This window comes from Aphelocoma coerulescens, chromosome 5, assembly GCF_041296385.1.
Source record: "Aphelocoma coerulescens isolate FSJ_1873_10779 chromosome 5, UR_Acoe_1.0, whole genome shotgun sequence".
NCBI lineage: Eukaryota > Metazoa > Chordata > Aves > Passeriformes > Corvidae > Aphelocoma > Aphelocoma coerulescens.
Window position 1 is genome coordinate 14,594,766 of NC_091019.1, and position 17,120 is coordinate 14,611,885.

The window sequence follows — 17,120 nt, forward strand, 5'->3', positions numbered from 1 at the left end:
TTCCTGCCTTGCTCCATATTTTGCCTTCTGTTATGGAGCTGTTGATCCCTGGCAGCTGGTGGTTCTTCAGTTTTCACTGCTTACCTTCTAAAAGTCTTGAGCTGGTACTTCGATTAGTTCTTCACAGTAAGTTGCTAAAAATCAAGCTTTACAAGTCCTACAGGAGATGAAATCAATGCACCATGACTTCCTGGTATAATTTGATTCTTGGGAAGAGAACAAGATTTTAAAGTTTTAAGATTTTCTTGATCTTAAGACATGAACACTGATCAGTTTCTGCATTCTGCACTAAAGCTGGCTTCATCTGTTAACAATCTTTCCAATGTTTTACCACTTCCCAACACCCTGCCTCAGAAATTATGATGTGAGCTACTGGGGCTATAAAGAGTCAAAGTGCCCAGCCTATATAACAACATAAAACATAACCTTACTGTGATAATTAGAAAATACCTATCAAATCAAAAGGAGAAAAACTGAATTATGGTGTGCCTCAAATTAGTTTATTTTTGTGGTAGCTAATTTTTAAACTCACAATAATTGTAGGACATGCTATGCTTTACATTTTTATTCTGAATTTAAAAAAAAAGTAACAGTCACCTTACTGCTTAAAAAGTGTAGCCGTCTTTAGAAGACATAAATCCCAAAATAAGGTAGGGTCTGAAAGGACTATTTAAATTGCTGGCCATATTACAGCTCATACTGGCTTCTAGAGGCTGCTTTTTGAACAGTGTTGGAGTTTTCTGCTGTACTCTATCTTTTTAGTTTACTCCATGTCATAGACCATATGTATTTACCATTTGCTGCTTTTTACATGAGTATTGTTCAGGGAGAAGTCACAAGTTACAGAAACAGGTGAGTACCAAGAACAGGCTCGTATAAAAAGATCATGAGTTATTTAAGGCTGGAAGTTAAAAGATGATTTCTAACCGTAGGACGAGAAACGTCCTGAAACACCTTCTGTTGGTAATAGTAATGCAAAGCATTATCAGTACATTTAAGATGAAGCTTCATCAGTTTGGGGTTGTCTCATAAAGCCATGATGGAAAAAGGCTGGACTCTTTCACTGTTTATAGACCCTTCGGTCCCGTATTTCTAAATCCAGGATATATTAAAATACGCAGAATTTTTGCTTTTGACTTCGTTTGTTGACACTTTGAGTAATGTTTTCTGTAATAAAATATCTTCTCATTATTTTAATTCTGGTTTTGGGGAGATAGAATGTTCAGCCTCTCATGTAATGTATTTTGTGCCAAGAGATGACAATACCAAATTACTGTATAAATGGGAAAAGACATTCCTGATGAATATATATGTGTATTTGTATGGCTGGGAGACATTATGAAAGGGTCACTGCACAGTCAGCACGTGAGCTGGCTTATACTTGTTGACTAAGAAAATCCTAGTGTCTTTGACATAGAGCAAGAATATTTTAATATTTCATTATGTAGGGCAGCAAAGGAATGAGAGATTTAATTTGCAGAGCATTTGAAGAGTCCAAATGCAGGCATTTTCAGTACAGTAATACCTGTAACAGGGAGTTGCACTAAGGGTTGATGTGGTGTCCTTTCCACATCTTACCTGTGTTATGAGATTTCATTGATATGAACCAGAACTTTTTTTACCTCTGTCAGGTTGTTTATACAAACTCTTACCCAACTCACTCAGTTTTGTTCCTTTCCATGAAACATCATGTATCATGTGGTGGGAACATATATAACCTTTGTCGGTTTTTAGCAGCATGTGTGATTAAATTAAGACTGTTTTATTGAGGTATATACACTTCTAATCAGTCTTTGATCTTAATAAATGGTATACTCTCCAGCCTATGGGACCTGGCATCACATGAGTGTATGCTGTTGGCTTATGTTCTAGTTTTAGGTTAAATCCCACTGGCCAGTGAGCTGCAATTAGCTCCATAACTCAGCCAAAGAGAATTTACCGTTCAAGCTTTCCAAGTAGATTTGTGTAGTTCATCAAAGAACAAATAGATTATGAAGGGATTTGATGTGGCATTTACTGCTGATGGGCCCTTACTGCTGCAACAGCAGAACAAAAGGAAAGTGTTCTTTTAGATGCTGTTGGAAATAAAGGGACATTGTCATAGTGAATTTTATACAGGGGCTCTTCTGCACTTCCAAGTAAAGGCATTTTGTGGACAGTCACTGAGGCTTCATTTCCCCAGCAGCATACACTGCCAGGCAGATGGTCCTGTCTGGAATGTCCACTTCCAGTTGCACAGTGCTGCCACATCTCCTTTGCTTGACTCAGCTGTGCTGAACAGTTTTATCTCACCACATTAACAGAAAATATTTGGAGGGTGGAAGGAGGGAGAGTCCCATCTGTCTTCTGTCAGCAGTCTCAGGTGGTTTGATGCTGTGGTTAAATCAGACCAATGGCCAAGTGCTGCAGTGAGAACAGACCAACCCCTCTGCCAGCTTGAACTTGCTCACTCTTGTGAGCTTTGCTGCAGGTGTAGGGACAGCAGCAGCAGCATCCCTGTCAGAGAGAGCCATTAGGGCAGATTACAGTCAGGTAATGCCAAACTATTCCTTCAATACATGCTGCTCAGTGTTTCTGTTTGCTTGACACGTGGGATACACTGGGAGCTTGGTCAGCATCCTCTGAGATGCTGCTGCTGTGGTGACAGCTGGCAGAAGGCAGGAGTCTGGAATGACTTGAAGGCACTGTATTTCTTATATCCAATATTTCTTGCAGCGTTCACTGTTTTTCAGCACAGCAAAGCACATGACATAAGATGCTCATTTACTTTATATCCACCGTGAACTTGTAATTCTCTTTTAATGAGGCAAGCTGTGCAGTAGTTTATTTTAAGCAAATTATAAATCTGAGAAAGAAGAGTTATCTGACATAAGTAAATAAACTTGAAGCTGTGTATATGATAAAGTGCTGTAGTTAATGAGCTGTTTTTTTAAAAGGAAACATTTCAAATAAGAGAAAAAATAAAATTACGGTTTGCTCTATAACGATTCAATGAAATTTATTTAGACTATTGGGTGAAAATTTCTTTTGGGATATTTGAGAAGAGAGTAATTTCCTATTTACAGCAGGGCTTCAGAAAACACCTCTCAGAAGAGTGTAAACAAATTATTGTTTTCCAGAGATGAGAAAAATGTAAATTCCAAAAAGCAAATGTCTAGTAATGGGCAAACAGATTTCAGAAAGGCAAAAGAAGTTTATTTCTGCTTATAGAAAATACTGAAATGGAGCCTACGGGGAACAGGTTGCTTTTCTTTCAATTTTTGCTGGTATGAGTGCAGGCAGAACTTTTCTCGCTATTCCAAAGGAGGCTTGGTAGCTATTAAATCATAAGAGCTTGCAAAATTATAATTTCTGAACTTTAGTGTTAATACTTGTGGTGAGAGGAAAAGAAAAATGGTTCTATAGACATTTGCTTCCATATACTTGTTTTTGTAAATTAATATATAAAGTTTTGCTCTCTAATTGCAGTTTGGGCTGAAGTATCTCTATATTAGGAAGTCAGGAAAATCTCAGAGAATTTGACAAAGAATTTTTAAAGTTTGGTAAATGTTTTGAAGAGAATCCAGGCATGATCTTTAAAGAAAATAAAGTGATTTTTTATATTTTTCATGGTTACGGTGTTTCACCGCATTCACTCAATTCTTCAGTTGAGTATTTGTCCTTTTATGCTCCATGAATATCAGCCAATGGTGGCTGAAGATTGCTCTAACAGAAAATATCCTGATCAGCCACATCTGTTCTTGTTGTCTTTGCATTTATTTGGTTATGTTAAAATAATGTTTCTGTAGTTACATTCCTTGAGAAAGACTTTGTAGTCCTTAGACAGGAAACAGGTATGTTTGCAGTTTCTTGTGTATCCTTGACCATTTTTCCTGTGTACAGTTCAAGAATGACAGTACTTTTCTCATTCTTAGCTATTTACTTTCTAAGGATCCTAATGGTATTACCCTCACTCTGAATTGTTTTGATAAAAAACATTTTCTTCTGCTTTAAGCGAATCCAGACAAATTATGAAATCTTAAAAACAAATCAGGTGGTTCAGAAATATTTAATGCTCCTTCTGAATTGTAAAATGTTTGTTGGTGACTGAACAGAGTCCTCCTTTACTTCCTACCATCTGTGAATCAATTTGCAGAGATGGTAAACTTCTCTAGTTTTGATTACTTAAATACCTCAGCAGTTGCAAATAATTTCTCAAATCTCAATTTTAGTTTTGCTATTAGAGTACAGAGAGATAATTCTGGCTAATCAAACTGCTATAAATAATTTTTATAACGTGTGCTTATTTTTTCAACATATCTTTTGATGTATGTGGGGAAAAAGGTTTCACAAAATATTTGGTTCAAACAATAAAATCATCATTCTTGAAAGGGCAATTCTAAAGAATGAATGAAAGAAAGTCACCTATAAAAAACTAGAAACATGGGAATATTTCAGTAGCACTCTCCCCCACCTCTACTCATGGAAACTGGGCAGCATTTCAATTCATTAGTGTGTATCCATTATCCCAGTCCACTCAAAATTATTTTACAGAATTTCATTGAGTTTCTGTTAGTGTGGACCTGTGAGGGTGTCACAGAAATTCTGTATCCTGATATTAATAATTATACAGGTAATTAGCAATTAGTGCTCAGATTACTTGTAATTATGAAGGATTACTGTTTGCCTTTATTTATTATTTTTTTCAGGGTTGGAATAGTAGGTATTTATGGGATAAATATCCAAAACCAAATAGTTTCCTGTTTTAATTACCTTTCTAGATAACAAGTAAGCAGAAGATGAGATGTGAAATCAGACATGAAATTAAATCATATTTCAGCAGAATAGACTATTACTCAAATGATAACACCTGCATGGATATAAAGAACACACAGTAAGAGAACAAAACCTTCTGGTGTAATCTGGTAGTTAACAGTTCAATATTTAGAAATAGTGCTTGCCACCCTCCCTGTAGGAAAAGATGTTAGTCTCATATCTGATTTCCGTGAAGATTCTTCCCCTTAACTAAACTGACTTTTTCTAGCATCTGTCAAACATAACCTGTTTATATGGCCCAGACATACAATCAGTAGCAAACCTTTAGCTGGTAATGCAGGTTATGTTTGTATGTTTGTGTAATTCAACTTGCTGCCTTTATGTAAAACTGGCATTTACCTCCCTGCCACATGAATACTTTCTGTATATGAAAGGGTTATTTGTCTGGTTTACCTTTTTTTGTCTTTTCTGCTTTGTCAAGAAAATTCACATAACACAGTCATATTAATCTTGAGCGTATCAGTCTGCCTTTGGATATATAAAGCCTAAAATATGCATAAGAAATGGTATTGCACTTCTCTTTTTCAGGGGTGAAAACCTTATTATCTAAATCTTTTATTAATAATTGTCTTTAGCTTTATCATTGTCTCTGAAAAAAAAATTACTGATCATGTTCTCTCAGTGTACTGGCAGGGTTGTATTTGGAGGCTCAAGAAAGCCAAATGGCTTTTGGTGCTTCTTTAAGTAGGTCTGCTGAGGGATTTAATGAAATTGGCAATAATGGAGTGATATCAACATGCAAATGACAGACAGACTGACTGTTTTCCTAAATAGATTGTTTGCTGTGCTTAATCCCTGTTTCTTTGTGCCTGTGTAATTTATGGTTTGGAGCACAGCCATCTGCTTGACTCAGTGTAGACAGAACAGAGTGGATACTGTTGAACTTTGGGGGACTGATAGCTGTAGGAATATTTATCCATCAGCTGAAGACATCTTTTTTATAAATATCTCCTCATTGTCACGGTCTCTTTGATATGCTTTTAATGATCAGTTGTCTTTCATGGTGTTCATACCAGAATCTTTCTATGTGTTTCCTCTTCCCACCCTCCCCAGACGCTGGTTTGCAGGGCAGTCTTCATTCCACCTTCTCAACAAAGAGCCTGCAGAATTCATGGGTCAGATTCTGAATTGCCTTCAGTTCAGTTCCCAAATCAAAAATGCATCTCTGAAAATGGAGGTTGGCTTCATTACTGCATGTCACACCCGTGTTTCCTTCTGTGGGCTCAGAAATGGGGATGAATTTGTGAAATGCTGGATTCTTTGAGGGCGTCTCAGCTGAAGGCTTCATGCTGTAGGGATTGCTTCTCCTCCTCTTGAGTCTGACAAAGCCCAAATAAGTTAATCTCTTGGGGTACTCATCTGACTCATGTCCTCTGGTGCCCAGCCAAAAAGCAGGGTAAATTAACCCTCCCAAAGCTCTCTGCTGGCACAGCCACATTGCTCCCCATTTGTGAGCAAGCTTGGCCATAGTTTAATCATGTAGTGTGCAGTCCTAAAAACAGACCTGCATACTTTCTTAAATGCAAATTGATCCTGAGCTGAGTGACATAGCAATCTTTTGGGTATCACTCTGTGTAATTGATTTGAGATTTTTGGGTGGACAAATGAATGCAATTTGGCAAGGATTACCTATGTGAGTATTGAGTACAGTTGTTGCCCCTTATTTACTAGTTAAGCTTGTATTTTGGTCATTAGCAGAGCTATGCAGCCACATCTAAAAATAAATATAAAAAGAGGGTTTTTTTTCTCTACTCTTTTCCTAGTTATCTTTAGAGCTTGACACTGCCTGGCACAGAACTTGTACTATGCAGTCTCCAGTGGCCTTTCAGAAAGGCTTTTCAGGCTTTGTTGACCCATTTCCTGGATTAGTCTGGCTAAGTTATGGATTATTTTGTCTATTAAGCTTTTTCTTGTGTCCAGTAATTCAAGAATGGCGTATTGGCATAATAATGTATTCAACTAGTTGAGTTTCTGAATCCATGTTTATAACTCTTTACAAAAGTCTGAAGAAGCAAGTGGTAATATTTTGATTTCATGCAATATAGAGGACAGTAACTTGTCAAGTACACTTTGTGTTTGGTGGTTTTTTTTAATCATGCTTAAATAAGTACTTAAATTCTAGAACAACAGGAAGCAGGCAGAATGATACATTTGTTGATGTAGGATGTCAGATAATTTAGTACAAATTACAGATTCTTTAAATACTTGAAAACAGTGAAGGTCAGGAAGCCTCCATTCAAAATTTTCCAGCGTATGTATAATATTTTACAGGATGTCTGTCTGTAGACTGCAAAAGAGTAATCTGTAAAAATCAACTTGTTTGTTGTTTTTCATGTTGTCTATTTATGCCCTGACAAATGAGCATCGGATGTAGTGTGGAGTCTGCAGACCAGCAGAGGGTTCAAGGTTACAGACAGACACGATTGTGTCTTGTAGCACGAGGAAACAGGTCTCAGGCTGTTACTTGGAATGGTTTGTTTTCAGTAAACAACTTGTAAGGCTTGAAACAACACCTTGGTGGCTTCCTCAAATAATTTAATCAATGGCTTAAATGGTTTAGAAAAGGAAAGTGATCAAAAGTCGTACTATTTATAATTTATTTGATTCTATCAGACAAAGGTTTCCCTCACAGTCGTTATGCTGCTGATATTCCTGAAAAGATTTATTTCGAAGTATGTGTGGAGCAATAATTTTGTATTGAGTTAGTGGCCATCATCTTGAAAATAAGACAATTCCAGATTAGGTGTCTGTCTTGTACACTTAATTTTTTTTATATTATGTCTTTTATATTTTTCTGTATTGCATACAGAGCATTTAGGAAGAGAGAAAGAAAGAAGGAAAGAAAGAGGGAGAGAGAAGGAAAACACTGGTACAAATAAGCTGTGTGGGCTCTATAAGATTTCAGCCAGTGGAAGTGGTTAGCCTGGGTTTTATTGTCCAAGTGTGTTAGATTCTCTCAGATTTCATCTCTTCCATAAGTTCTGCAAATAAAGCAACGTTTTTCTCTAGCTCAGCAAAGCTGAGGCTGAATCAGGTGCATTCATATCACAGTAAACATTTCAAATTCACCTTCCATGACCAGTTAAAGTGTAGTGAACTTCTGGGAGACCAACTCCCAGATGTAATGTTTGAAGTATGTATTCTGCTGTGGGACATCAAGCTCTTCTGTGGGAAATAGTTGCTGAAAGTAGTCATCTTTAATTATATCCATGCTAATTAAGATGCACTGAGAAATGCCTCTGTGGAGTACAAGCTGAAGCTTTATCTGTGACCACTACTATGCAGCAAAACCAGACTTAATTTCCCTAGTGAAACTACAAAAGCCTCACAAAATGTACCATCACTGCTTAGTAATTTAAACTTTGTGTTCCACTGACTGGACATCCAGAACTTCATGTAAACTGAAGATGCTGACAAAATCCATTTCTTACAGTGGTAAAAATAGATAATAATCAGAGATACAGTTTAACACTACACATGAAGATTTCCTTTATTATTTATACAAAAGTGTGTCATTTTAGTAGTCCTTAAGAGACAGTGTGATCTATGTCCAGTGTGTTCAAATACTATGAAGTACTTGCAGGTGTCCTCTTTCTACATAAGCAAAATTCTGATTTCCCCTTCATTTTTTGCAAAAGTGTTCAATTATTATGTGCTCTGGAAAATTGTGTGTTGTTTTGGTATCTGATGAGGAAGCCTGTATTCAGAAGAGATTTGAAATTAAAAATGCTGATACTGGGTAAGTTTTATGCCTTCTAAAGGTGTTAGAATTAAAATATTCTTGAATCATCATCATTCACAGCAAAATGATATCATATGGCTAAAAAGGCTGGGTTGTTTTACACTGCTTGGTTTCAATTGAATCTTCTCAGTAGATGAATGTTCTAATTCTTTGCAAGACAAAGTTTAAAGTCAGTAAATCCAGAAAATATTTTAGAACTCTTACCTTTCAGAACTCAGGTTTGGGTTTTAAGATGTGCAGAATGGAAAACCATCTCTTTCAAGAATTTTCAATTATAGGTATTTTGATGACAGGAAGGGCTTTTTTAGAGCATTTCATTGTACCGAATGGTTTGAATATTTGTGGAGTTTTTTGGTATTGTTTTCCTTGGTAATACCTGCCAAAACATTATAGGTTTTTAGGGGACTGTTCGAGAACCTTTGTACCTGATTGTAAGAAAAAATTGTCAGATGTTTAAAAAATATGTATTCCTAAATGTCTTAAGACATTTGGCGTGGAGTGAAAGTGTGAGAAGCCCAGTTGTCATGAAAACAAAAACTTAGTTTAAAACAAAAAGTATGCTGCAAAATATTCTTTAAAATTTTCTGGGAAAGGAACAAGGGCAGTTTTGCATAAAAGGGTCAGTTTGAGGTTTTAAATTCTTACTGAGGTTTTTTTCAAGCAGACAGCACTTTCTAACCGTGTGTTCAAATAAGTACATACCCCTTGTGCATGCACACAAGAAAGGACACTATTTCCAGTTCCCTTCTAACCATTCACTGCTGGGTGCTATTTCATTCACATGAGGAAACAAATTGGCCTTTTTATCATCATCTTTACCATGTGTATTACCAAGCAGCTTGTTTTCTACTAGCACAATATTAACTATGCCACTGAAAATAATAGCAAACATTTGCGACAATAATTCACTCAGCCTTGTAACAAAGCCTTCTGTCCTCAGTCGTCTCAAGCCTTTCGTTGTGTGGGTTCTTAGGACTCTTGGAGAATGGAGTTTGGAAGTACAAGCTGTTATGTTGTTGTTTGACTTGTTCATCCTAAGAATTGAGTCTTCTTTTTCCAAACAGTGCTCTCCGAATCCTTGTTCCCCTGTGTTTATGAACTGAGCTTTACTCCAGCCAAGACAATTTGCATACATCGTGGAAGAAAAATGATTTGTCAAAACATGTAATAAAAATTACTTTAAAAACCCAAAGTGTTAATTATCATATGAATATAGTGGCTCTCCATAGTCACACTTCTTTTTGGGGGACACTATTGCAAGATAAGCAGTAGCTTTGGGAAGGTAATACAGGCTGTCTTACTGATAACACAAGCCATGTCCTCAGGGAAACATCATACATTCCAGCATATTTCAGGAAATTTCATAAATTTCAGCATATCTTACATGTGTCAGGCATGTCTGCTTCTCAGGATGGGACTTTTTTTTTAAAGGAAATATATTTTTGGTTTTCCCTGAAAGCACATGGCTTTGTCTCCTAGGTAAATTATACTGTCTTAAAAAAGCCCCAAAACCATCCCATCATCTGATTCATGAGTCTTACCCTAAATCTAGTGGGACTTTTTAAAACATTTAGATCTTCCTTAAAGTATCTTTATAATGACACATACTCTCTTACTGCCCTCTTTTAACCTCATGACTCCTGGAATGCTCTCCATGGATAAAGTATGAATGTATTCACTAGGAATCTTGTCATTTTCTTTGGAACTTGGCAGTATGATTTTATTTTTTTTTCCCCCTGCTTGGAGATACAAAGAGGTTTAGAAGTTAAGCCTGGATCAGTGACCAGAGTTGAGTACTGGATACACAGAAGACTATGCAGAAGATGCACATAATACTGTTTGAAGACATTATTAAGCATTGCTAGGATTTGTGCTGAGAAGTGGAAGTCCTTGCAAGTGGTATTGAAAGGGAGATGTAATACAGTATATTTGCAACATAGAAATACATTCAGATGGTATTTTAGCAACCTGAAAAACAGAAGGACACTGCAGTAGTTAAATAAAAGGTAGAAAAACTTGGAACTTGGCAATTTATGCATTTATCATATGCTTTTTGAAAATCCCTCCAGAAAATGGTACATTTTAATGTAATTTTTTTTTTTGGCATGTTGTTACAGTTCTTTCTTATTGTTTTATCTTTTTAAGGAATCCAAAATGTACTCAGCTTATTCTGTGCCGTGCTTACAGAAAATAAGGTTCTCTTTCACTCAGCAAGTTTTCAAAGGCTCAGTGATGCCTGTAGGGCTCTGGAGTCTTTGATGTTTCCCCTCAAATACAGGTGAGTTAAGTTTGGATACTTTGAACTCATTAACTAATTTTATAACTAATTTTGTAACTTATATTACATTATCCCAAAGAAAAGGAGTTGTGCTGTATTTGTTCAAATAAGCAAAGCTATTCATGATCATATATACTAGTCCTAGTCCGTACACATCATTAATAAAAATCTGTTTGCATCATGGCAGTGGAAACAATTAAGGGAGAAACATCCCTCCTGCAAATGTAGGGTAGAAACCCTACTCACAACCCTAAAGATTCTGTGGTGCAAAGATAGCAGCTTCATTAGTGTGTATCAGAGTTTTAAGTCACTGACAAATGTCCACCAGAGAATGAATTTAAGTCCACAAACTGATCCTGTCTTATGAGCCACAGGTGGATCGAGCATTATGAAATGGAAAACTTCATGTCAGTCGATTTGGTTTCTTTAGGAAGAAGACATCTAATTCTGACTCACATGTTTCAAACTATGCTTCTATTTTAATGGCTTGTTTTATTTAAAATATTTCAGAGATAGGCTTCTTCTTAATATACAATAAGAAGGAAAAACTGGAAGTTGAGTTTTGGAATATGTTTCTTAATGTTTAAATAGTAATGAATGTAAACTTCTAGTAACTGTAAATTAGGTGTAGAAGTGCATTGATCAATTTAGATCCAGTGATGAACACACTGAGTTTCTTAACTTATCAAACCAAGTAAACAATACTTGAAATAGTTTTCTATGCATAATGTTTAGTTGTCATTTCACTATGAAAGAAAAATATTTCCTTAAAAGCTTGATTATTAATGGTATTTTATCCAAGGCTGAAGTGTAGGTAAATGGCCAAAAACTAGTCATGTTTTTTAAATGAAGGTATTATCCATAACTGTAGCGTCCAACTGATTACCAACAGGGAGATTATAATTTTTTTTTAAGAAAAAAGTTGCCCTGTGTGAAAGGATAGTCAGAAGCTTTTATTTTATTTGTTCTTTTCACAGTTATCCCTATATTCCAATTCTTCCTGCACAGCTACTGGAGGTTCTCAGCTCCCCAACACCTTTCATCATTGGTGTTCATTCTGTCTTTCGCAATGACATTCACGAGCTTGTGAGTATTTGTGCCCACCCACAGTCAGTGCCTGCTCTGGTGTTCAGCTGCAGAGAGCTCCTGAGTGCTTCAGGGATGTTTGTATGAATAATTCACATATGTTCAAAATATTACTGTAGAAAGCAAGGCTAGACAATCAGGAGAAGAAAAAAGAGAAAAAACATTTTTTTTATAAATACATTGAGACTATAAAGTAGAGGAGGGAAATTGTTTGATTCTAGTACAGGAGGGGAAGGAATGGATCCATTCCCAGCTTTGTCATCTTTTTGTCCTGAGTTTGAGCAATTCAGTTAGGATTTTCAAGTGTATTCTCAATTGCTGTATTTTACCCTTTTTAAGCATGTCTTTGGAGAAACTGAACCAGGGTTACTTACTAAGAGGTGCTTAGAAACACAAGATTTTACTTATGGGTGCCCTCACTGTGTTCTTTTGCAAACAGCCAACATGTTAGGTATCTCAAACCTCTGAACACAGACCTGAAACACCGAGAAGCAAAAGTCACTTTTGAAAGTTTAGCCTAATTTCATTTTATTTGGTTTAATTTAATTTTTCATGGCTAGATTCAGTAATAGGAAGTATTTGGAGTATTTCCTGTATCATAAGCATTCTGTGCATTAAAGTTAGTATTGTTCTAATTAGTTTATTCTAACTTATTTGCAGATCATGAAATTTGAAGTGTTATGTTCTTAAGCTATGCTCACTGTGTGCAGTACCAATAATATATTTGTCCCTTACAGTTAGATGTAATCATAGCAGACCTGGATGGAGGAACAATTAAAATTCCTGAATGTATTCATCTGTCCCAGCTGCCAGAGCCACTGCTACACCAGACTCAAATGGCACTTTCTCTGGTATGTTTGGATAAAATCCCCACTTTCCACCCTCTTGCCTATGTGTAACGAGTGAAAGATTTCAATATTAAGCTTTCAAACACACTGGAAGTGAGATTTCATAGAATGATTCATGCAACATGCCTGGTTTTAGAAGAGTTTATTCTCTGTAGTTCAAGTTAGTCAGTAATTTAAATCTAAACTGTCTTTTCGCTGTTCAACAGGTAGGGATTTTTCCTTTATAATGATTTTTAATAAGAGTATTTGAGCAGCGTTATTACTGTTTGGTTCTGCTGCCTTTCTGTGGTTATAAATTCATTTCAACTGTACATTTTATTGAAATTTAACAGATGAATAACCCTTCAGCCTTAAAGTTTATTTGTGTGATGCCCCTATTTCACTATTCAGGAATGATGGATTCTACATTAGGGAATCGCCATAAAAAGTACTTCAGTTTGTCTTTTTGCTATCACTGTAATAAGTTAGAAATCACCTTATTTGGAGGCTTCTGAGCAAATCTTCTTATCTTGAAAAGAAGAATTTTTAGTCTGTTAATCTGTTTCAGCTGAATTGACTCTAAAATCCCTAATGGTATTGATCAGCTTCATGGACTGTGATAGGAGGTTTTGATAACTAGCTCACATATAGAAACCTGAAGCTGAGAAGTTAATTCCACCTTTATTTCCATACAGTCTTCACAATTTAACTCAATTTATTACTTGGGGTACTCTATATCAGTGGATATTCATTTGAGAAAGAAGAAGAAAAAAACTACTTTTTTCTCAGCAAAGTGAAGGAAAAAGATTTTGTTTTCGAAATTCTCTAGGTTTTGCATCCTGATTTGGAAACAGCAGATTATGCATTCCCTCCCCCTCGAACAGCTTTGTCACACTCAAAAATGCTGGTAAGATTTCTGTGTTATTTTCTGCTTCTGACTTTCTTGAGTGGAAAACTGTTGAAATTTTAGACTAATGTTCTTTTAAGAGTTTGTGTTTGCGTTTCCATGTACTTTATAGTATTATTGGTGGAGCAAAGAAATGCATTTTGCCCTCCAATAACATTCTAATGGGTTAGAGATTTTATAAAATCCAGAAGCCAGTTCACTTTAAGAACACACATTGGAGGGTTTTGTGCAGATCTATTTGAAAATGTTAAACTCTTAGGTGGTACAATGTATTTTTTGTACTTATTTCTTGCTTAAGATTGGGATTTTTAATTGGTGAAGACAGGGAATGGCATCCAGACGTCATCTAAACTAATGGTAGAATTCTGCTAAGATCTCACTTTGAATAGGGGAGTTATAAATTAATATCATTTTGTATCAAAATAAGAGTTATGTTGAAATCTGAAAGAAATTACCATGTTTTCAAGTAGTTCAAAAAGTCAGGGTACAGATGGACCTGTTAAAAGCCTAGAGAGCAGCAGAAAATGAGCATATCTGTCAGTAAAGTGACCCATACAAAATTTAAGTTAAAAATAGAACAACACTGATCATGTTGCAATGAAGAATAAACAGAAATCTAGTAAAATACTCCAGTAATATATTCCAGCTTTATATAATCTTATATATACCTTTTCTCTTTAAAATAAGTTACAGGCTGTAACTTACTTAGTTTATATTTGCTTGTTAGTTGGTTTTTAGCTGGTTACCTGATAGTAAATAGAATATTCTTTGCTGTTAAAATTAGAGTTTATTTAAAACATCTTTTGAGACACCATAAAACCTCAGGTCATAAAACAATTTTTGGGACCTCAGGTTTTTGACATGGCTGCCGAGATAAAATAATAGGGTGGCACAGGATTTGATGTCAGTCTTTAGTGGCATCTGGGCCCCATGGAGATGTCACTGCCCCAAGTCTGCCCCAGCTGTCCACATCAGTTCCATTAATGTGGTAGTGTGTATGTAAGCACTCTCTTACTCAAATAAATAAACCAGAAGTTTAAAACCTACTATTTTAAACTTTTTAAAGTAACTCTGGCTTATTTTGGCAGCAGAAGGTTGGCAAGTGAAGATGTGAGTTGGAAGAGTCCTAGACAAGTAGCTGGGCAAACCTGGAGCAGTCTGCTCATCTGGCAGAGCTTCAGCTGGTGGCTGTGGTGGGATGCTCCAAGCCTGGCTCCTCCAAGCTGCAGTGCCATCTTAGGCTCCTGTTATTCCTTGCTGCCCATGCTCACTCTGAAGACAATGTTTGTGTACTGCTGCAAAGCCACACTTCCTTTAGGGAATAAATCCAGGCTAAAATAGCCTCTTTCCTTTATTTCACATCAGGTCTCTTTCAAAGCAGTTGATTTGTGTGGTTCACCACATGAGCACTCCCCCATTGCCCTGGCATTGCCCAGGGCCTGCGGTGCAGGCATGGGAAAGATCAGCAGGGGTGAGGGGTGACTGTGTACAGAACCTGTCATGGCCATCTGAGGATAGGGCAGGGGAACTTGGTGGTGTTTAAGGTCCCTTCCAGCCCTAACCATTCTATGAGACAACCTCAAACCTCTCCGAGTATCTCTGCTTCATGTGCTGCACTGCTACACTGATGAATTTGTAGGCATTGCTCATTTAGTTCTGTACAAGTGTGGAAAAATTTAGGATATGAGGATGTTTTGACAGCATATTCAATGACTGCTTTCAGGATAAAGAAGTGCGAGCAATCTTCCTTCGGCTGTTTGCACAGCTTTTCCAAGGATACCGGTCCTGTCTTCAGCTGATCAGAATTCATGCTGAGCCAGTCATTCACTTCCATAAGGTAAAGGAGGAGCAGTTATGTGTATTTACAGTATTCCTTTGTGCCATGTTATTCCCACAAGCCTGCCTTTTGAACAAGTGGTAAAGTTTAAAAATGTAAATAAAATTATCTACATGTGGTAAGCATATCATTTTGGCATAGCACAATATCAGCATGTTTTAGTGAGACTAATTACAGGGATAGTGATGAACTATACAACAGAGTTAACATTTAAATTTAATACAAATAAACATTTGAGGAATCATTGTGGAATTTTGAAAACCTCTGTATGTAATAAGATGACATTGCTTGAAGGTACTAGTTTTTATTACCTGTGAGATTTAAGAAATGTGTGCTTCAACTTCCCATTTCTGAATTTAGGTATGTATAGTAAAAGATTTAATTAGAAAGTACCACTTACTAGTATAAGTGATACTGATAGGCTGGTGAAAATGTTTAACTGGTAGTTTGTAAAAGCTGTAGTTGCTTTTAATTTTGATGCTAATAAAAAAGTGCATTTTCTTTCTGTCTTTGTTGCAGGCAGCCTTCTTGGGCCAGCGAGGCTTAATTGAGAATGACTTTCTAACCAAAGTCCTCAATGGAATGGCATTTGCTGGCTTTGTGTCAGAGAGGGGTCCTCCTTTCAGGACCTGTGATCTTTTTGATGAGGTGAAAACTGTTTCTGTATTCCCAAGTAAATTACAATGTACCTGTGATATTTCTGCATGGGAAAAACTACTGAAATGCTTCTGAATCCCCACTGTTTATTATATCAAGTTTATACTAATCATCTCAACTCTTATTTTCTGCTAAGGAGATATTTCTAGCTTACGTCCATAAAATTATGCCCCCTCATATGTATGAAGTTAAATAGTTGTATAAACTTTGGTAATGCTGTTCCTGTAGTCAGGTCTGCAGCTTCATAATACATAGCATGTGCTAGTACAGAATTATTTTGAGTAATTTAATTCCATTCTATGAAATGTTAACAAACTCATTGAAAAATATTACATTAAATACAAATCCAACAATGCAATGCCATAGTTTTTACTGTGTTGGCTTTGAGTTGAATGTAGAGTAAAAATGGAATTTGATATGAATTCTGTGTTGTAGTAGTAGTAGTACCTATGAGAAATATGGATTGAGGTGTAGAAGTGTGAAAGGACTGGTTTAGGTATGCAGGACTTTCTGTCTGGTAACAAATACTGCATATGAAACTGAAAATGTCTCATGTTCCAGAGCAGCGTGACATCACACACTTTTCAGCATTCAGCTTTCTTTCCTTGGTTTCAATTTAAGATTAACATTTCATAACTTAAGTAGGAAACAATTTTTTTTAGTTGAATTTTCAACATTTTTATTCTTTCTTCTTTAAAAAAAAAGCTGGTAGCCTTTGAAGTCGAAAGAATTAAAGCTGAAGAGGGCAATCCACCAAAAATGATAAAGCATGTTAGAGAACTTGCAGAACAACTCTTCAAAAATGTAAGTTGTCTGTACCTGCTGCATCTGTAGAGTTGAGATGGTAACCTTGAAAATTCTTATTTCTCAGATTGATCCAGTCTCCAGAAAATGGAAGTGCCTGCTTGTGGTAGTCATCATCTACATTACGGCAAAAAAACCCAGAACTTTTAACGATCTATAATTTTGTA

At 36.2% G+C, this 17,120-nt stretch overlaps 1 protein-coding gene across 8 annotated transcripts in view; it reads left to right on the forward strand.

The window, feature by feature from the left end:
- SBF2 (SET binding factor 2) overlaps positions 1 to 17,120 on the forward strand; it is a 234,386-nt gene that overhangs the window by 124,342 nt on the left and 92,924 nt on the right. For all 8 annotated transcript variants that reach the window (XM_069016753.1, XM_069016756.1, XM_069016760.1 and 5 more), the window contains 7 exons: positions 10,703 to 10,835; positions 11,813 to 11,921; positions 12,659 to 12,772; positions 13,578 to 13,655; positions 15,379 to 15,492; positions 16,012 to 16,140; positions 16,855 to 16,953. In XM_069016753.1, coding sequence (XP_068872854.1) covers positions 10,703 to 10,835; positions 11,813 to 11,921; positions 12,659 to 12,772; positions 13,578 to 13,655; positions 15,379 to 15,492; positions 16,012 to 16,140; positions 16,855 to 16,953 — 776 coding nt within the window. The remainder of the gene's footprint in view (positions 1 to 10,702; positions 10,836 to 11,812; positions 11,922 to 12,658; positions 12,773 to 13,577; positions 13,656 to 15,378; positions 15,493 to 16,011; positions 16,141 to 16,854; positions 16,954 to 17,120) is intronic.